This window comes from Moschus berezovskii, chromosome 4, assembly GCF_049115385.1.
Source record: "Moschus berezovskii isolate FMDL1 chromosome 4, NW_MosBer_1.0, whole genome shotgun sequence".
Classification (NCBI taxonomy): Eukaryota; Metazoa; Chordata; class Mammalia; order Artiodactyla; family Moschidae; genus Moschus; species Moschus berezovskii.
The window spans coordinates 96,626,378-96,648,085 of record NC_142463.1 but is presented as its reverse complement, the minus strand read 5'-3'; the positions used below and the strand labels follow the sequence as shown (position 1 = coordinate 96,648,085).

At 44.7% G+C, this 21,708-nt stretch overlaps 1 protein-coding gene across 3 annotated transcripts in view; it reads right to left on the bottom strand.

Moving 5' to 3' along the window:
* Nucleotides 1–1,428: 1,428 nt before the first annotated feature.
* Nucleotides 1,429–21,708, bottom strand: part of CD101 (CD101 molecule) — a 41,960-nt gene continuing 21,680 nt past the window's right edge. For 2 of the 3 annotated variants that reach the window (XM_055402068.2, XM_088835616.1), the window contains exons 7-9: nt 19,576–19,986; nt 15,709–16,104; nt 1,429–6,992 (exon numbers count right to left, since the gene is read on the bottom strand). In XM_055402068.2, coding sequence (XP_055258043.2) covers nt 6,757–6,992; nt 15,709–16,104; nt 19,576–19,986 — 1,043 coding nt within the window. In that variant the 3' untranslated portion in view covers nt 1,429–6,756. Of the gene's footprint in view, nt 6,993–11,331; nt 11,734–15,708; nt 16,105–19,575; nt 19,987–21,708 lie in introns of those variants that run through there. The other variant, XM_088835615.1, reaches the window with a different exon arrangement.

Sequence of the window (21,708 nt, the reverse complement as noted above, 5' to 3'; positions counted from 1 at the left end):
CACCGTAGATTCATTTTGCTCATTCTTAGACTATGTACCCTGCTATGTCTGGATTCCTTCATTCAACAGTGCTGTGAGATTCATCCATATTGTCTTGTACATCAGTAGTTTGTTCGTTTTTTTCCACTGTGCAGTATTCTGTGGTTTATATAAACTGTAATTAATCCACTCACCTGATGATGGACAATGAGTTTGTTTCCAGCTTTTAGCAATGATGAATAAAGCTGTAAATATACTTGTGTACATCTTTTGGTGCATGTAGGCATTCATTTCTCTTGGGTAAATGCAAGGAATGGAATTACTAGGTCATAAGGATGGACATGAGTTTGAGTGAACTCCGGGAGTTGGTGATGGACAGGGAGGCCTGGCGTGCTGCGATTCATGGGGTCACAAAGAGTCGAACACGACTGAGCAACTGAACTGAACTGAACTTAGAGTCATTGTATGTTTACTTTTATTAGAAACTACCAAATTATTTTACAAAATAGTTGTACAGACTTATACTCTGCTCAGGATTGTATTGAATTCCAATTCCTCCAAATTCTTACATGAGCATTTCCTTTTTTTTTCAATTTTATTTTTTGACCACACTGTATGGCATGTGGGATCCTAGTTACCTGACCAGGAATAGAACCTGTATCCCCTGCACTGGAAGCGTGGAGTCTTAAGCGCTGGGCCAGCAGGGAAGCCCCTGTCTTATGAGCATTTGATATTGTCTGTCTTTTCAATTTTAGCTATCTTGAGGTAATGAATTTGGGTTTTCATTTAAGGGTTATTTATAACTTATGAACTTATTAATAATTCCTTATCCAATGTGGTCCTCCATCTTAGCAAGTGGTTTAATGTGATAAATATGCTTCTAGTCAAAACATCTCTATCTGGCAGTCCAAGCTGCAGAATGAGGTGCAGAAGGAGACTTGGATTCAAAGATGACATGGTAGGAACTTCAAATTTCTAACAAGTAAATTAAATGTAAAATCAAGTATCAAACGATAAAGTAAATAGAAAACCAGTTAAGATAATGAACAATGTAACTCTCTCTTATCCCTACACTTATCAGTAGGAAATTTGGTTAACAAATATTTATTAAACGCTTCCCAGGTGGCTCAGTGGTAAGAAAAAAAAAAAATCTGCCTGCCAATGTTGGAGTCATGGGTTCAATCCCTGGGTCAGGAAGATCCCCTAGAGGAGGAAGTGGCAACCCACTCCAGTATTCTTGCCTAGAGAAATCCCATGGTATAACCACAGCCCTCACCCCAAACCCTCTCCATCACCCAGACTGCTGCTTTTTTAAAAGTTTATTTATTTTTAATTGAAGGATAATTGCTTACAATATTGTGTTGGTTTCTGCCATACATCAACATGAATCAGCCATAGGTATATGTACGTCCCCTCCCTCTTGAACCTCCCTCCCACCTCTCACCCCATCTCACCCCTTTAGGTCGTCACAGAGTACCAGTTTGAGTTCCCTGAGTCATACAGCCAGTCGTACATACTGGCTATCTCTTTTACATATGGTAGCATATATGTTTCCATGCCACTCTCTCCATTCATCCTATCCTCTCCTTCCCCCACCCTCCCGCCGCCTTCTGGTCCACAAATCTGTTCTCTATGTCTGCGTCTCCATTAAGCTGTTGCTTTTTCAATCCTCCTAAAGGACAACTGTTCTTTCCCTACTAAATAACACCTAAGTGACCCACCCTGTCCACCAAATAAGGTCCAAGTTCTTTTTTTAAAAAAGTTATTGGAGTATAGTTGGTTTACAATTTGTGTTAATTTCAGGTGTACAGCAAAATGAATCAGTTATACATATACAGTTACCATTCTTTTAAAGATTCTTTTCCATATGAACCATTACAGAGTGTTGAGTAGAGTTTCTTGTGCTATATGTGCGTGCATGCTAAGTCACTTCAGTTCTGTCCGACTTCTTTGTGACCCTATGAACTGTAGCCCACCAGGCTCCTCTGTCCATGGGATTCTCCAGTCAAGAATACTAGAGTGGGTTGCCATGCCCTCCTCTAGGGGATCTTCCCAACCCAGGGATTGAACCCTCATGCGCTCTGTCTCCTGCATTGACAGGCAGGTTCTTTACCGCCAGCGCCACCTGGGAAGCCCCTTGTGCCTTATAGAAGGTCCTTGTTAGTTGTTGTTGTTATTTAGTTGCTAAATTGTGTCTCACTCTTCTGCAAGCCCATGGACTGTGTAGCCCACCAAGCTCCTCTGTCCATGGGATTTCCCAGGCAAGAATACTGGAGTGAGTTGCCATTTCCTTCTCCAGGGGATCTTCCCCCATTCAGGGATCGAACCAAAGTCTCCTGCATTGTCAGGTGGATTCTTTACCACTGAGCCAGCAAGGAAGTACTTTTGTTACCTATTTCATATATAGCAGAGTGTGTGTCAATCCCAATCTTCCAGTTTAAGGTCCAAGTTCTAACCCATGTTCACAATCTCTTTTCCTGCCCCTCCCCACCCTTAGTTAGAGTTTGTTACATTTCCATGTTTATCTCTCATTTCTCCCCTTCATAAATCTGACCCTTAATATCAAACCAAAGATATTCTACACCTTGTGCTCTACATGGAACTATCTCTGCCCTCAGACTACTGTTTACTCCAACTTCTATCAAAATATTTCCTGACATTTTGAAAGTTTAAATGACACCTCTTTTGTGAAATTGTCTCTGATTTCTCATAGCCCACAGCACTTCACTGCACTGAGGGGGAGGCAAAAATTGAAAGGTAGCATGATAGAAGTCTGAACTGAGCCTACCAGGAATACCAATTTCTCCAGACCTGTCTGATGAGTGGGAAGCCTCCCACAAGCACAATCTGCATGACACACCTGCAGGAGAAAGGAGGCCTGTGATGAAGATGTTTCAGGGGTTCCTGGGAGCTGAGAATGGGAAGTGGAGAGCATAGTGTGAGGTTTGTCTCCCATACTGGTTCCAGATTGGCCAGCATTTGGGCCCTATAGAGGAAAAGGAGACGATGAGTGAATGCTAAGGGAGCAGTGTTCACTAGAGAATCTTTAGAGATATGGGGGCACAAGCAACCTTGGATCTGTCTGCAATCCAAGCAGAGTGTCATGCAAAGACAGAATGAGGTTGGGCACTCTCCCAGTCTTAGAGTCCAGCTTTGGCATCTCATGGGTTCCAACATTGCAGGGGGAGCCCACAGATCTGATCAGAGCAGTGGGAAGTCCTGTGGCAAGGGACTTGTCTGTGAATTCATCTGAATTCCCAGAATCTGATGGAAGCCTCAGAAATGCTTTAAGAATGCTTTATAGATGGCCAAGACACTGTGTAAGGACTTCCCTGTAGCTCAAATGGTAAAGAATCTGCCTGTGATGCAGGAGACCAGAGTTCAATCCCTGGGTCAGGAAGATCCTCTGGAGAAAGGAATGGCAATCCACTCCAGTATTCATGCCTGGAGAATTCCATGGACAGAGAAGCCTGGCGGGTTACAGTTCATGGGCTCACGAAGAATCAGACATGACTGAGCAACTGACACACACACACAAGACTCTGTGCAAACCTGGGGCAAAAGTCTATAGAATTTGGATTATTAGTGTTGATTCAATTTCATTTTTGTGCACAGACAAGGAAGGCCTGGAAATACTTGGGTTATGCAGATGTTCACTTATGACTTGAAATGGTTTAAAACTTATCTTCATGTAAATATCTGATTTGATCACCTCATAACAACCATATGAGGTGGATACAATTATCACCAGATTTTTCTGATATTAGTGGATTTGAGCACAGTATTGATTGTGGAAAGAGTCTAGACTTAATGTCAGCGGGCCTAATATTGATCCCTTTCTCTTCTACATATGACTGGGCGATCCTGGATAAACCCAACCTCTCTGAGCTTTAATTTCTTACCGGCAGGAGAAGAATAACAGTTCATTTTGCATGGGGATGCTGTGAACCTCTGAGATGATAAACAGCTCCTGTGCAATTGTGAGAAATTATCATGGCACATGACTTTCTACCAATGGCATTCACCTTCTGCCATGAATCATTTGTTTCCGTACATGTCTCAAGAGACTGAAAACACTAAAAGGAATGTATTCATGCCGTATTCCTCTCTGTGTCATCTCATCCTGCAACTTAGGACGGTGTGGAATACCTTAGGATGATGTGTTTCTCATCTTCAGTGGGAACATGCAGGAAAGGATTCATGCTTCAGAACTACTTGGACTAGACACCAATCTGGAGAGCCTAAAATTATTTATTAAAGTCATCAGTTGTATAACAGAGACATATATAACTGCTTAAATCAAGCTTTCTAGGAACATAATACATGGCTAAGATAGAACATAAGCTACTGAAAGAAAGCAGGGAGTGGCCAGTTTTTTCCATGAAGGGTCAGATAATAAACATTTTAGCTTATTGTGGCAACTACTTTATTCAGCCATTATATCATATCAGCAGCCATAGATAATATGTAGGCAAATGAGAGTGTCTGTATTCTGACAAATTGCATTTTAAAAAACAGGTGGTGGGTCTGTTTTTGGCCTGTGGGCTACAGGTAGCCAACTCCTGAGGTAGAGGTTTGTCCTGTTGCCAAGGAGGATTTACTGACACAAGAAGCTGAAAGTGGTGACATTAAAAAGTTGAAGTCACTGAGTAAAAGTAAAGATCTCTGTGAAGCCTAAGAAACTAAAAAGAACAAGCCCATAATCAGAGAGGTTCCATATAAAATGCCTACTGAATTGGATAAAAACAAATTTTATTCTAAAGAAGTTCAGAAAGGTAAAAAGAAGACACTCAGGTTTTAGCTACCAGAAAACTACTGTGGGCCAAACAGCATGATGTGACTTCTTAGAAAATTTAACGTGTTCCAGCCCCCATTAAGGAGAGCAGAGCATCCAGAACAAAACAAGGTGATCATCCCAGGGGAACAGGGGCTATGTCTGCCCAAGTCACAATAGCAACCTTCACATCCAGGAAGTGCTCACTGGACAATAAATCTGCTCTAGGTGGAGCAATTGGATATCTGAGTGTCTGTTCTGTGCAATCTCTGTACTGAATTCAAATGTGAAGAACTGCTGTTTGAGCTGAGAGCTGAAAGGCAGTATCCAGGTAATGAAGGAGAACAGTGTTTGGGGGAAAGGGTACCCAAGTTGGGGCAGAAGTAGAATCTACTCTGATTCTCTGATGGAGCTCAATTCCACTCTTTCCCTTCAATATCCAATTAAGGTTTCTGGAAAAAAACGATGGGAGTATGGAAGGCATCACACTTTCTAAGATATCTTAACATTAGCTTTGTTTTTGGAAAACTTTGTTCCCTTTACCTGAGAAAGAAGAAATAAATGCACTAACCTGTTTAAAAAATTTTTTGGAATATTTCAAAAGGGCTACAAAGGAAGATGAATTCAAGGAACCTGTAGGTCTGCAGTGGGAGTTCTCATAGTCACGAATAATCCCCTTGCAAAGAAACTAATTATGTTTGGAGAAGACGCGTGTGCCTGATAAAATAATTAAAAATAAATTGCTCTCCTTGGAAATCCAAATTAATGAGTGTTAGAGCAACCCTGTTGGTCACATAGCTAATAAATAGATGTGTTTTCTCAAGTCTGTTAGGTGGCACTGATTGATTTCCAATTCTGGCTACATCAGGGCCTGAGCAGCTTTTGAAACAAAGGTGAGGGGACCTCAGGCTCAGTGGGGACAGTTGATATCTCTTAGGGGATGGTGGTTGAAAGTCATCAGCCATGACACTCCCCATCTCCCAGCCCCTGACTTTTCCTGGCTGAGAATAGAGGATGCAGAGGAGCCAGTTTGACCCACCACTCCCCCGGAGCTCCTAGTCCCTGCCAGAGCAGGGCAGGAGAGAAGCACTGTTAACCCTCTGCCCTCACATAACTACCATAGCCCCTTTTCCTGCTACTCAGTGCTGTCAGGTCAAGGAAAATAAGGCCTTTGGCTAAGAAGAGCCAGGAGCCAGATGGACCTTTGGGTGTGGGATGAAAGGGAGATATGAGGCCTTGGGGAACTGACTGGAGCACTGTTGCAGAAATTTTTTTAAATTTTTTCTTACCAATGACTTACTAAGTCTTATGGAGAAAAAAGAAGAAAGAAAGGCTACAAAATACTTTATCATTTCATTAAGGAACCCATATTGATTAAGAACCTACTATGTCGAGCTTGCTTGTGAGTAGCTTTTAGAGAAGGGGTGGAGATGCGGTGGAAGAGAAGACAGGATTTCTGTCTTCAAGGTCGTCACAGTCTGGTTGGGAGGCACATTTGATGTGAATGAATCTTATTCCCAACTTCTCTTGCCTTGCTGGCATCAGGTCCTTTCCTATGCCTCTGATCTGGAGGCAAAAATTACCTGGAGCCAGGGTGGCTGGACCGCTGAGTGTTCTCTAGTCAGTGACCTAAGAGAGCAAGGCGAAAGAAGCATGGCCCTGGAGTTTGCCACAGGATCTCACTTAATCCCCAGCAGCTGAGTGAGGGAGGTACTCTTCTCCTTACAGGTCTTCCGGATGAGGCGCCTAAGCCTTGGGAGGTGTAGCAAATCTAATACCAGTGCCACCTAGCTCTTGCGGGGGATGCAAGGGGGTGATTAGATGAAATACAAAGAAACACTTAACTGTTTCTGGAACCACAAACACGCTCAATACACGTTCCCTCTGAGTCCTAGGCACTTTACCCCAGGCCACAGACTCACAGAAGGACAGAACCAGGGGGCGTGCCTATCCTGGGCAGTCCAGTTCCAAAGTCTTTCCTCTTTGTGGGCACCACTCAGGATTCAATTGTCTTCACCGTAGTCTCCCATCCTGTTTGTGGTCCTGCCTGCAGCCCCTTTTAAGTTCACCCAGAGGCTCTGTTCTTTCTGCATGCTTAGACTCAGGGCTGACAACTTCTTGGCCTTCCAATACAGACAGAGGAGGGACATGAGCAGAAAGAGGAGTATGACGAAGGGGCAGATGAATAGGAAATAGACTAAAGGTGCTGACGAGCAGATCCTGGAAGGAAACGTGGGCTCTGTACCAAAAAAGAAGAAAATAAAGAGAATCATTAGTCTCCAGCTTATTTGTACTCATCAATTATAAACACTTCTGGGATTTATTATTACAGGAAAATATATGTAAAAATAATGGGGCCAGATAGCAGGGGGCCCCTTAAATCACACTCAAGGAGCCAAGGAAAGAGAGTTGGGAGAAGAGGGCTCTAGGGCGGCTCTTCCAGCCCGACTCCCCCTCACCCTGCAATTTCCAACCACCAGAGGTTCTGATGACCTACTTAAAACTAACAGCCAGAAATGAAAACAAAACAAAAAAGAAAACCTCTCCTTTAATCTTCTTTCCTCAGAAAAGATATCTATAATTCAACCCTCGTTCCCAACTCTGTTGCCGATCCTGAATTTTTAACTGAGTTATTCCCACTGCTGCTTCTGAAACACACACACAGGCACACACACACACACACACACACTCTACACTGTCCTTATATAACAAGAGCACCCACAAATGAGAAGCACCATATACCTTCCTGAATCTCCAGACTGGTCTCTCATCCCCTGGCACCCCCCGCAACCCCATCCAGCTCCTTCACGTCTCCCTCTTACTGTTGCCTCTGCCTGGTAAGCTCTCTGCTCCCCGTCATATCCTCAGCTATCGTATCCTCTAGCCTCTGGTCCTGCCGGCCCCACTCTCCATCACAGTGGCCTTCCCACCTTGCCTCAGGCACAGTTTTTCTCTTCTTTCTGTCCTCTTCTCACATACACCGTTGTTTAGACTTCTTTCATTCCCTTTTACCCATCTCTGTCATCACAGTTACTCTAGTAGGTCTCACAGTGTCCTTTGTTTCTATAGCCCCCGCAGTGCCTAGCATGTGTGCCTTGATAATGCTTACTGATCTGAATTAAACCGGCTTGCCTGCAACCTCACGGGCAAAGGCTACTATATAAATGCAGGCTGATGCATCTGGCAGCTGCAGCCCACAGGGAAGTGCTATCGGCACACAGACACGCAGAGCACGCACCAGCAGCCCCGAGGGGTTCCTGGCCACACAACCAGGAAAGCAAAGGCGAGCGGACTGCCAACACCTCACGCTCTAGGAAGCAGTGCCCTGAGTTACTAGTCAAAGGACAGGGATTTAGTCTCTCAGCGCAGAAAGACACATGCTTAAAGAGATACCAACTATTAAATGCAATCTTCCAGCTATGTTTATTTACAACAGGGTATTCAAAATCAGGGCTGTTCTGAAAAATCTGATGTTAATGGTAGCTGTGCTTTTATTGGAAAATTGCAATGACCTAAGCACTTTCTTCTTCAGAGGTAAAACTATAGCATTCATGGGATTATAGATGCTTAGAGATGAAGACAACAGGTTGAGACATCCTTGTGACCAACCTCATGCTGTGAGAATTTCATTTTTGGCATTGCTAATACATTTTGTACCTTGAAGAATGTCTCTTTGTGGGAAGTCAAGAAAGGATCTAAACCTGGGTACAGCTCCTGTATTTGTAAACTTCCGGAGGAGAAGGCCCGTGTCTTATGCATATTTTCCTCCCATGTAGCACTTTGTTCACAGGTCATCAGTGGAGATTAAAGAAGGAGACGATTGCATGAGTGATTTGCACACACAGGAACTCAGGGGTCACTGCCATGATGTTCCCCAGAGTACAGATCATCTCTGAACATAAGGCTGGCAGCTTTGAACAGGGCTGGCAAGGAGCTACAAGGGTTTATTCCCTGGCTTTTCTCTGGCCTCGTTTATATTCTCCACCCGAAATCTGGCTTTTGTTTTTGAAAGGGTGGGCAATAATAAAGCGAGATTTTGAATTCTTTCTCACTCCTTTCCATATCCTTCCTGACCCTTCTCTCCAAGGCCCTCCTATAATAATTCTTCTAGGTCTTATCTGAATCCATTTGAAAGCATATAGTTAAGAAGAAGGTACAGAATGCAATGTTAAACAAGAATGGTACCTACCATAGAGACCAGTGAGCCAGAGTTCTGGCCTTGCTACTTCACACTACTCATGTAGGGAGTAGGGACTGAGCATCTACTTTGTCTCAAAGATAGTTGGGTTCAAATCATGGCTCTACAGCTTACCCTTACTGACTTTGGACAAGTTACGTATCCTCTCTTCCTAATCATTAGTTTCCTTGTCAATCAAAGGAGGATAATAATTTCCAGAGTTATAAAGAGATAATGCTTAGTGAAGCATTAAACAGTGCTTGGCACATTTGTTGAATCAACAAAGAATAAATATCAGCTGGAAAGCTACTAACAAAGTTAGGAAAATCACAAGCAAAATCTCCCCAAGAGAGCAGGCAGAAAAGAGAGCCGCAGGCTTGGCCCTGTCCTTCCCCAGCCCAAGCCTCTCCCTTAAATCTCTGATCTCTCTGTCCCCAGGGCAGGGAGACATTCAGTTGAGAGTCAAATGATTACTTGTGAGACTCTGGCTTCCTTTTCCAATCATGGGAAGCAGAGAATTGGGAGGTAAGAGTCCCACGGCACCCATGTGGCACTGTTGCTAGAATGGTGGCATGCTGATGAGGAGACAGGGCCGGCACAGAGAAGGTGGAAAGAAACTTGGCTCTTGGATTTTCCTGCCAATGAGACTCTAACCTTCAGCATGAAGGGACTGCCAGAGGACCTGACTATACAAATGGGGAGGAGGCTGCTTGACTTCGAGCAACCTATCATCCAAGGACGACAAATCAGACCCCTCACAGTGCTGAATTGGCCGACAGCTAGAAGCTGTCAGCTCCAGTGCTCCTAAATGACCTCTCCTGGGAGGACAGCACTTGCTCTGGGTCCCACAGTCACTGTTCCCACCATCTGCCTCTCACCCACATCTGGATGAGCATTGCTGCTGCTGCTAAGTCACTTCAGTCGTGTCCGACTCTGTGTGACCCCATAGACGGCAGCCCACCAGGCTCCCCCGTCCCTGGGATTCTCCAGGCAAGAACACTGGATTGGGTTGCCATTTCCTTCTCCAATGTGTGAAAGTGAAAAGCATTAGTGACATTCAAAACCATTAAGGTTTGGCATTTTGAAGCAATCCGAGTAAATGCCCTGTGCTCCAAGCACAAGGCCTGTAAGGCAGAGCCAAAAGTGTAATGAGAATGCTTCATCACAAGGTTTAGTCTGTAACTTGTTTCTGCCTTGCAGCCAAGCATATCATGAGGAGTGTTCTTGTCTGATACTACCCCAGATATACTGACTTTGGGCTTCCCTGGTAGGCTAGTGGTAAAGAACTAGCCAGCCAATGCAGGAGATATAAGAGATGCAGGTTCTATCCCTGGGTTGGGAAGATTCCCTGGAGGAGGGCATGACAACCCACTCTAGCATTATTGTTTGGAGAATCCCAAGGACAGAGGAGCCTGGCAGGCTATAGTCCATAGCACCGCAGAGTCGGACACGACTGAAGCAACTTAGCATGCACACATGCATACAGACTTTCAAGAAGAAAGGGAGAGGATAATGAGGGGACTATCAACTCCCCCTCAACCCCAACCCACCCTTGGGTAACTGACATGCCAGGTGTGGCCATGCGGGAGAGGTGGCTCCTGCCAAGAACTGAAGGCAGGGTTAGGTAACGTGATACAAGTACATCCCAGAATAAGTGAGCCCCTGACAGCACTGGTTTCAACTCCATTAAAACTCGCTTGCCCATTCTTTCATCAAGCATTTGTTGAACTGAGTGCTATGTGCCAGGCCTTGCTGAAAGCACTGGGGTAGCACTGATACATGACACGTCCTCTCCAGAAACGTCAGTGTGATAGGGGCTCAAGTCTCCTATGAGGACTCGCTTTCTAAATATATCCTTACCACCCCAAAGCTGGGAAATCGTAACAAACACCACACTACTACAAATAATCCAGCACCCAGAAAGCCTTATAACCTTGCCTATTAATTAATCAGAGAATTCTCTAAAATGAGATACAAAACGACTCAGGTTAGCCCCTGCGTTGGCTTAGTCACAGCTAAGCAAGTAAGATGGAGAGGAAACTGCAAGGTGAGATCCACCGGGGAAACACCTCTCCATTTTCTGCCTTCACAGGAGTCACATGCTTCATAGCTTTATTGTGAAGTGAAGTCGCTCAGTCGTGTCCGACTCTTTGCAATCTCATGGACTGTAGTCTACCAGGCTTTTCTGTCCATGGGATTTTCCAGGCAAGAGTACTGAAGTGGGTCGCCATTTCCTTCTTCAGGGGATCTTCCTGACCCAGGGATTGAACCCAGGTCTCCTGCATTGCAGGCAGATGCTTTACCCTTTGAGCCACCAGGGAAGCCCCAAGTAGCCCCAAACTAACCCAACCCAGTAATGACAAACAGAGATGGTAGAAAACCATTTGAGAAGCGAGAACTGGTAGCCTATTGTATTTGACCTGAACTTTATTAATATACAGAGCTGATTCTGACCAGGAAGGCAGCTATACTGATTCAGGAAGTGTGTTTGAGCATCTTCTATGTGCCAGGCACTGTGCTAGGGCTGGGAATAAGACACTCAGTCTTTGCCTTCCCAGAAGGTATTGTTTGGCCCTGACGATGGATGTTAAACAAGTGTGATGACTAAGAGACAAAAGTGAGTCACTGAAAATGCAGCAGTTAAGTTGGTTGGTGAAGGATTAGTGGGTGTTGACCAGGGACGGATAACATGAAGGAGAATTCCAATCAGGAGGTGGTATAAATTCACTCAAGATGTTGGACCGTCAATCTTATCCACTCTCTTCTACCTTCCTCTTCTGATTCTCCAATGACTCTTTTCTCTCTAGAATATAAACATGCTCAAATCCCTACTAACTTCAAACCAAAACAGAACAAAGCAAAGCTTCAGCGAACCCCTTGCCTTTTGTCCTCGTCTTCTCCCCCTTTACGTCAAAACTCTTGAAGGACATTCCTGGTGGTCCCATGGTTAAGAACCCACCTTCCAACTCAGGGGACATGACTTTGATCCCTGGTTGGGGAACTAAGATCCCACATGCAATAGCGCAACTAGGTCCATACAGGGCAACAAGAAGTCCTTGCACCGCAACTAGAGAAAGCCCATAAACCGCAGTGAAGACCCAGTGCAGCCACACACACACACACACACACACACAAGCTCTTAAAAGCGTGAGCTGGATTTGATGTGTCCACTTTCTCTCTGCAGTCTGATTTCACTGCTTTCCTGGGATTGTCCTCTGTTGTCACACCCAAAGGATATTCTCCTCTCTGGCTTAACTGAGCCCTTTGCGCCAGCTGAGCCCGTCGGCTCTCCCTTTCTCTCTGATACCCTTGCCACTGTTGCTGTCTGTGATACCGCCACACCCCAGTTCTCTCTCTGGCTACTCCTTCCATTCTCCTTCACAGGCTTCTCTTCTGCAATCTCCTGAGAGATCGTGGTATCTCAGGGGTCCATCCTTGGGCATCGTTATAGGCTATAAGCTGATGATTTCTAACCTATAACTCTCGCAGAGATCCCACTTGGAAATTCCAAAGTTTATTGGATAGATCTCCCTGGGTAACTCACTGGTACTCCAAACTCAATTCCAGCCCAACTTATTCAAAATCGAACTAACTTCTTCTTTAGATCCTTTTCTTATATCACCTCATCTAGTGACTGCCCCCACGATACCAGAAACCTGGTATTTACTCTCGATTCTCTTCTTCTGCTCATTCACCCTCCTCATACACACACAGGCATGTGAGCTCAGTCACTTCAGTCACGTCCGACTCTTCATGACCCCACGCACTGTAGCCTGTCAGGCTCCTCTGTCCGCAGGATTCTCCAGGTAGGAATACTGGAGAGGGCTGCTGTGCCCTCCTCCAGGGGATCTTCCCAACCCAGGATCGAACCCGCGTCTCCTGCATCTCCTGCTTTACAGGCGGGTTCTTTACTGCTGGCGCTTCCCTGGTGGCTCAGACGGTAAAGCGTCTGCCTGCCGTGTGGGAGACCCGGGTTCGATCCCTGGGTTGGGAAGATCCCCTGGAGAAGGAAAAGGCTACCCACTCCACTCTTGCTTGGAAAATTCCATGGACTGAGGAGTCTGGTAAGCTACAGTCCATTGGGTCGCAAAGAGTCGGACACGACTGAGCGACTTCACTTCACTTCACTTCTTTACTGCTGAGCCACTGGGGAAGCCACATATACATAATCAGTCTTTAAATCCTGAAGACACCATCTCCTAGTATGGAATGCCAAGTGCTGTCCTCTCAGCCCTCATGGGCACTGACTTCATTTGGGCCTTCATCTTGTCTCACCTGGGCTTACAGTCAGTTTCAAATAGTTCTCCCGGCTCTGTGCCTGCCTCCCTTCCAATTCACTTTTAACATTGCTCCCAGGGGGAGTTTTCTAAAATGCAAATCTGACCTATCACTACCCTGCCTGAATTTGTTCAATGACACTCTGTAACTTCCATGGTAAAGCTCACCTGTCCTGGCTCTGTACGAGGACCCATTTGCCATCAGTGCCCTTTCTGTCTCCTGAGCCTCCTCTCTTGCCATCCTAGCACAAGTTCTCTGATCATCTTGCATATCCTTTCTTTTCCCAAAATGTGTGCTTTCCTTTGATAGGTTCCATACTCTGGGAACATTCCCAGATCTCCTTCCCACCTAGCCCTGCCTCTGCTCCTTCCTTAGTATCCTGAGACTGCTTCATTCATGACTCCTATCATGTTGGACTCTCCTTCCCTTACCAGCCTCAGCTCTGTGGGAACAGACTTCATAATATATTTTTTTATGTGGCCTTAGAATCTCATACAGTTATTTATTGAACAAATTAAAATATTTTGCCACATAAATAGATATATACAAATGTAGATGTGTATGTGTTAGCATGTCTGGAGGCATAAGGGGAAACTGAGGTGACATTTGTTGACCACTTACAACGGGCCAGGGACTATGCTAGATACTTCATATGCATTTGTATTATGACCCTCATTTTATGAGAAAGCTAAGTAACCAGGGGATGACTTCACAGCGAGTAGGGAGGTGACAGAACAACAATTTGAGCCTAGGCTTCTCTGATTCCAAATGCTGGAATTTTTATTATCTCACACTCTCTCCCCAAATACCAGAAAGGAACAGTCAGTTTGAGGAAGTGAGATGGTGTACTATAAAGACTGACTTGGGAACACATAACTATACTTACAATGAAAACCCTCAGGTTCTCATGGCACAGGCTTCTAAGCACCTTCACTTGTGAAGAATACAGGGACCATTTGGTTTGTAATGCTTTCTTTTCAGAGTTCTTTTTTTAAAAAAACCTTACACCTGCTTTCTAAGAATTTCACAAAGATGAGCTGTGTAAATATGTGTGTGTGTGCTGTGAACAATCCCATCTGTCTCAGGAAAGATGTGCTTTTTAGTCATAGAATATATGCTTTTTACAGTTATTATCTATTTATTCTACTACACAAACTGCTGAATCTACAGAGCCCAGGAATTCCAGTGGGAAAACATGTACAGAATATGCTCAGGGTGGGGACTTCCTACAATTGTTGGAATGGAAGAAAAGCTGACAGGAAAATCAATTCTGCCTGGAAACTTGGGAGAAGAATCCTGCTGAAGAATAGTCAGGGGGCGAGAGTGATGGACTACAGGGAACAGGTTAGATAACTCTGATTTCCACTCCAGAAGCCTTGCTGGGGCTGGGATGCAACTATTACTACTCTGAGACAATGCCATTCATTCTCAGTAGCCCTCTTTCCCACCTATGGACTGTCTCTACAGCTAGCTGGCACTGCAAGGAGGTCATTTTTATTGATCCTTTCTACTCTTCCTGGCGTGGGACAACAAGACCACACCCCTGCCTCTCCAGTGATCCTCTCTTACTGTAAGTGCAACCTATAGCTCAGCTCTCGCCTACTCCTTAAACCCCACCAGAAAGAAGTTGCTCGAAGGATGAGCAGGCTACGACATCTACCAGCTCACTGATAACCTGGGAAGATTTAGCGGTCTGGCTGGAGGAATTTTTGCTTATGCTGTTATGTGCCTGGCACTGCACTGGCTGGCAGGAATCCCTCTTCTTCACAACCTCTTATTCTGCATGCCTCCTGAAGCTGAGTGCTCAGCAGAACGGATCGACCGTCCACACAGAGAAGACCACTGTGGCCAATGGTCTTCAAGTACCTGAATTTTTGCTAGAGCCTGTAAACAAGTTCTATGGGGCACACTTGCTCCTGTGATGCCTTTCAAGGTGCAATTAGGAGAGGCACACCTACTGACTATCATGATCAAAGATCTGGTAGTTTGTTGAGCACATCAGTAAGAGGCTTGGCACTTATTCATTGAGAAAGACTTTTTGTTTGGTTGGTTGATTTTTGGCGCAGGGAGCAGCAGCGAGCATTTGGTTGTAGCTGATTTTGGTTGAACAGGTTACGGACAAAGTCACCATGTCACTATCCCTCACCCCACTCTCGCCACCGGTCAGTATTCTGACATCGGAGTGTCAGCAAAGAGATAAAGCTGTCTGCTTCAAACATTATTTGGTTACTTAAAGGGATACAATATTGATGGCTTTTTTGTTTATGAGGGGAAGTGGGGGAGGAGGTCAGATGCCCTTGACATTTAAACGTCCATGCCAAAACCTCATGTAACCTTGTCTGTCTGAATGGGTTACTATTGAGAGAAATGGAGAAGTCATTTTCTTTCTGTTAATTGTGATCAGCCTGAGAAGAAGCAAAACGTAGCAGGGCAGGAAAGCATAGGAGCGGAGACAGAGATTCTCCTGACTGCGAGCCGTGGCGGATAAACTTCTGGTTACCTGAAGGCAGCACTTTGAGCACCACAGGCTGTGACTCATCTGATGCTTGGCTGACCCACTTGCTTGGGTTGCCGTGGAGCCGCCACTCCGCCACCTTGCACCAGTATTTTCCAGCATCGTTCATCTCCACCCGATGCAGCGCCAGGACAAAGTCAGCGGCGGATGAGCGGTAAGAGTGCAGGTGCCACCTGAGCCCCTCTTCACCATACCCCAGCAAGCCATCATGCTGCAGGTGCACCAACATCCTACTTTCAGAATCTTCTCTCTGCCGGTACCACATCACAGAGAACAGAGATGTGGGGCTGACGGCACCCTCCAGGCTGCAGCAGATGGTCACCTCACTGTGCTCAGAGGCATTTTCTGTCCGGGACACTTTGGAGACACGTACCTTACTTCCTAGGAAACAAAATGGCAGTAAATTTGAGAGAAAGCCAGACTTCAGATTGGACATCTCCTCTGAAAAAACTACTTCTTGAAGTGATGCTGTCTGATAACCTTCAGATATCAGGTCCTTCATCTTTAACACTTTTCCTTGACCCTTGTCCTTCTTCCATATTTGCCAGAACATTCTCTGCTGTGAATCAGACCAACCACTTTCATTCTTCAGCCCGCCTCTTGTCCATTGGCCCTGTCACTGAAAACCACCCAAGTCTGCGGGAAGCTCTGCCCTGCTGCTTTTATCAATACTTCTCCCAGGTCAGCTCTCCCTTCAGCTACTTAGAAAGGTCATTTGAAACTTCCAGTCCTCTCCTCAAGTCCTGTATTCCACCACGACCCCTTTTTCTTAGCAAATTACCCTCTTCCCATATACCTAGATATCGACCTCAGGTATGGACACAGGAAAAGAGGAGGTTAGGTGAGAGACTGAACATGTTCATACATGTGTTAGAATATCACTCAAGGGACTTCCCTGGTGGCCCAGAGGTTGAGAATTCATCTTGCAACGCAGGGGACACAGGTTCAGTCTCTGGTGGGAAGACTAATACTGCACATACCACAGGGCAGCTAAATACCAACAGCCAAATCCATATTTTTAAAAAAAGAACACTATTCAAGGAGACTATTTACATGACTAGATTAGATTACATTTTTAACAGATGCTGACATTTGCTTTTTTAAAACGCTACCCTGTTAACCAGCAGGTAGGAATTGGAAGGAAGGCTAGAGTAGTCACAAACAAAATAAAGAAATTATGTCGTTGATGTTCAATCACTAAGTCTTGTCCAACTCTTTGTGACCCCATAGACGAGAGCAGGCCCGTCTCCTCTGTCCTCCACCATCTCTTGGAGTTTGCTCAAACTCACGTCCACTGAGTCTGTGATGCTATCTAACCATCTCATCCTCTGCTGCCTCCTTCTCTGTTTGCTTCAATCTCTCCCAGCGTCAGAGTCTTTTCCAAAGTGCTTGCTAAGTCACTTTAGTCATGTCTGACTCTTTTGCGACTCCATGGACTGTAACCCACCAGGCTTCTCTGTCCATGGGATTCTCCAGGCAAGAATACTAGAGTGGGTTGCCATTTCCTCCTCCAGAGGATTTTCCTGACCCAGGGATCAAACCTGCATCTCATATGTCTCCTGCATTGGCAGGTGGGTTCTTTGCCACTAGCGCCACCTGGGAATCCTCCTTTTCCAATGAGTATATGCTAAATTTTCAGCTCTACTACAAACATATTTATTGGTCTATCTTTAAAAGATTAACTGTGTCTGCTCCTAGATTCTTTTATAGTTCCATCTTTACTCTCTCCTCTTTGTAGAGAAGCATGTGAAATATTAGTTTATATGGTACTGTCTCTGCTTCCTCACCTCAAATTACTCTCTACCTTATTGCCATCAGCTTTCCAATCCCATCACTATGCTGTGGCCAAGGTTCCCTCCCAGTAAAGGTGCAAGTTCCCAACTCAAGAGACCCTCCAGGATTTTGTGTTCTCTTCAGTTTTTGTCACCAAAACCAATTTTCTTCTGAAATCCTCTCCTCCTTTGATTGCAGAGAAAACATCCCCGCCCCCTCCTATGGCTCTCACCAATCCTTCTCAGTGTCTTTCCCTGGGGCTTCTTCCTTACCTCACTCCCTATACAAGGGGAACCAGCTAGCTACCCCCAGCCAGTCACACCCAACCCACAATTATGTTTTATTTGACATCTTCAGTATTTTAAAAGAATTTGAATTCATTATGGACAGTCTCAAAATGGGTGATGCCAACAAAAAAAAGAGTTCAATCATTTCTTGATAGACTAAAAGACTGGACAACCCTGGTCCCTCATTTCTGAACAGGAAGTACTGGCTCGAGCTAAGAAATGGTGTGCAATTCATTTTTTTTCAGGATTTTTTTGATGTGGGTCACTTTCAAAATCTTTCTTAAATTTGTTATGATATTGCTTCTGTTTTATTTTTTGGTTTTTCGGCCAGGAGGCATATGGGATCTTAGTTACCTGACCAAGGGTGGAACCCACACCCCCTGCATTGGAAGGCAAAGTTTTATTCACAGAACCACCAGGCAAGGCCCTTGGTGTGCACTTTTTAAAGGGCTGGGTGCACATTATCAAGATTCAGCTTGGACAGTTGGAAGAAAAGGATGCCAGCCACACAGAGGGAGAATTGAGTGGGCCTAAGCCTTGTGGGACTGAGCAGCAACAACAGAAGGCCTTGTGGGATGGCCAAGAGGATAGTATCATGATGATATGGGACATAAGGATGACTTGGAACAAGTGGAGTGTGAGGGTCTCTGGGGCAGCCAAGTAGAAATATGCAACAGACAGTTGAGTGGAAAGGCCTGGAGTTCAGGAGATGGGGGGTAAGCATAAAAACTTAGAGCTTGTTTCGCTGAAGGTGGTAGTTGGAACCAAGGCAGTGTTTAGGAGGTTCTGAAGGGAGCAGAGAGTAAGAATAAAAATGGGCTCATGTCCCTGAGGAACACTCACATTGAGCAGGGAGAGGAAGAAGGGCCTGAAGGGCATGGAGAAGGGGAGCCAGAGCGAAGGAAGAGACCCTCACACTCAGCTACTATTTTGTCCCTAATGCTCCCAGCTGACTGTGAGCTCCTTAAGACTCTGCCTTATTTATCTTTGGATCCCTAATTGCCTAACACGAAGCAATGTTCATTATAATCTTATTTTTTGATGTTACATTGAAAATAGAATTTTAAGTGCCAAACTAGATTAACTTATTTGCATTGTGCTTTTGGATCTCAGCCAGTTCCCGAACCTTAGATGTGACATTCATTTAATTTTAATCAACATTGGAGGTGACCTAACTAATGCTGATAGATCTAATCAACCCTGCCCACATTTAGACCATGGCACTCTTGGACCAATGCAAATGAGTGGAACTTCTATTTTATTTTTAAAGGTCTCCTGAGGGGGAGGAGATGCCCTCAGTAAGCCATTCCAACAGTTAACTACTCTTATTTGCCTTATGTTGAGGCGGCCGAATGTTGAAAAGCAATCTCTCCACACATCCCTATAGAGTTGTACAGTTTCTGTTCACAGTGGGAGAAATATGCTTTGTATTACTCTTTCTCTGCCAAATTACAGTAGAGCCCCACTGGAATGACACGGCTTGTTATTATAGAGAGCTGGAGATACGATACCCTGGGTAGCTGCCTAGACCAGGCTGCCAGGCTGAGAAACCAACCATTCAAAGGGATCTTGTTCCCATCTAAACATCTCCAAATCTCAGACTGACTCACCAGAAATGACCCCCACATCCTCTGGTGGGCTATTCCGTCCTGTAGACGCTATGCTGGTGGCCACTATTCCTATGTCTCTAGGTCATATTTTCACCTGCATATTATCATCCCATAGAACTGCTGCCCAAGAGAAGGGGATCATTCTACAGAAAGATGCTAGAGAATACACTTGCAAGGTTTACCTGTGGGCCTGAGCTTCAATTCTGTGAGACCTGATGTCTGTTCTCCAAGCTTGTGCCAAGTGCTATTTGTAGACCAGAGCCATTCCTCCACAGCACAGCGATATTTGCCCTGATCACTGTCTTCCACATTCAGAATATGTAGCTGAAACAAGTCTTGGGAAACTTTCTCAGAGTGGAATTTTTGTTTTCTCCGTGTGGTCTGAAATTCATCCCCATATTTTACTACGTGGTTTTGGTCCACTTCCAGGATCCTCAGCCAGGGTGCGTCAGCAGAAATGGGAAAGAAGTACCAAGTCACGACCAACTGAAGGTTTCCAGGGGATTGGGACAGGATGCCACACTCTATGTCAGCGTTGGAGTTGATGGAGATCTCTTGGACTTGACTGCTTGAATTCACCTTCAGTTTGCTCTCTAAATGAGAAGAACAGTACAATTACTTTTGTTACTTTGCTGGAAAATAGAACTTGAAGGGAGAAGGGACATTAGAGGTCAGCGAAGGCCATAGATCCTAGATCCATCAGATGTGTGAATTCTCTCTTTAGTAGCCCCACTAACTGCTCATTCAGCCTCTGAACAACTCACTAACTAACAAAGCACCCATCCCATTTTTGGACATGCTGCCACTAGAGAATTCTTTCCAATATCAAGTTGAATCTTACTTTCTCATAATTTCCACCCACTGGTCCTAGTTCTACCCTGCCCTAAGAGTAGAATGGGGAGGGGAGGGGAAGAAGGAAGTATCAAGCCAAAAAGCCAATCTCTCCCACATGAAAATGCTTCAATATTAGATAACCAAAAAGGACCTACTGTATAGCCCAAGGAACTATATTCAACATCCTATAATAAATCATATAGGAAAAGAACATATACATATAAAACTGAATCACTTTGCTGTATACCAGAAACACAACATTGTTAATCAACTATATTCCAGTATAAAATAAAATTATTAAAAAAATAAAATTATTCAATATTTAGGCACAGACATCTTCTCTTTTGTAGCATTTCATAAATCAAATTGAGAGAAAGTGGCCCTTGGATGCTTTGTCTGGGTGTTTGCTATCCAGAATACTCCTTGATCCATAATTTGCCCAAGCCTAGTTGTATCTGTCTGCGGACATGGATAAACAAGAGGAAGCTGAATGTTCACTATTAAAACTGAATGTCTCTTTGCAGTCACTCAACTCTGGGAACATTGTGTGGATATGGAGTCAACTATCCTTTAACCCCAAAGCTTTTCTGCTTTGTCAGAAAGATCAAAACCTGGCTTCTAAATCTTATTCTTTTTTGCTGACATCACAGATTATGCTTTTGTGACTGCTAACTGATGCTGCCAGTAGGTTCCTTTACTCCCCTTCAACAAACATTATTAACGCATACTATTTTATGTGCCAGACTATTCCAGGCTCTGTGGATCCCTCCCCTCAGTTTCTGCCTAGAGGGAGAGACCAGTACAGGGACAGAGGCTGAGAGATTGTAGGATTGTGTCACCCAAGCAGGACAGAAGTGTGCTAAAGTGACTATCAGAGCACACAGCAGGACTGTATAACCCAAACACGGGAGTGAGGCTTCCTGGAGGAGATATCACTAAGCCAAGTCTTAAGGGTTAACAGGAATTAAGCTGATGGAGAAGAGGTAAAGGAATTCCATGCAAAAGAAGCAACTTGAACAAAGACTAAAAATGAGAGCGAGCATAGAGTACTGGAGGAACTGCAAGTAGTTCAGTGTGGCTGGAGCTCCAATTCAAGATGGAAAGTGGAGAGAGATGGTGCTGGGAAGACATAAATGTACCAGATCACAAAGGACCTTGCCTGCCATGTAATGCGAGTTTGAACATGAGTTGGATGTGGAGGAGGAGTGGATGACTCAGGTTTCTTGCTTGGATCACTGATGGATGGTGGGGACATAGAGAACAATGTCAGAGGAGTAGCTTTGGCAGGATGATAATGGTGTATTTACGTTCTGACATATTGAGTGTAGACATGTCTTGAAGGCAATTGCATGAGTCTGGAGATAAGAAGAGAAGTCATTCAAGATAGTGAATTTGGGAGTTGTCAATACATAGCATAAATCCCTGGGTAGGAATAAACCTACTTTGGGAGACTGTATAGAATGAGAAGAGAGAAAGTTGAG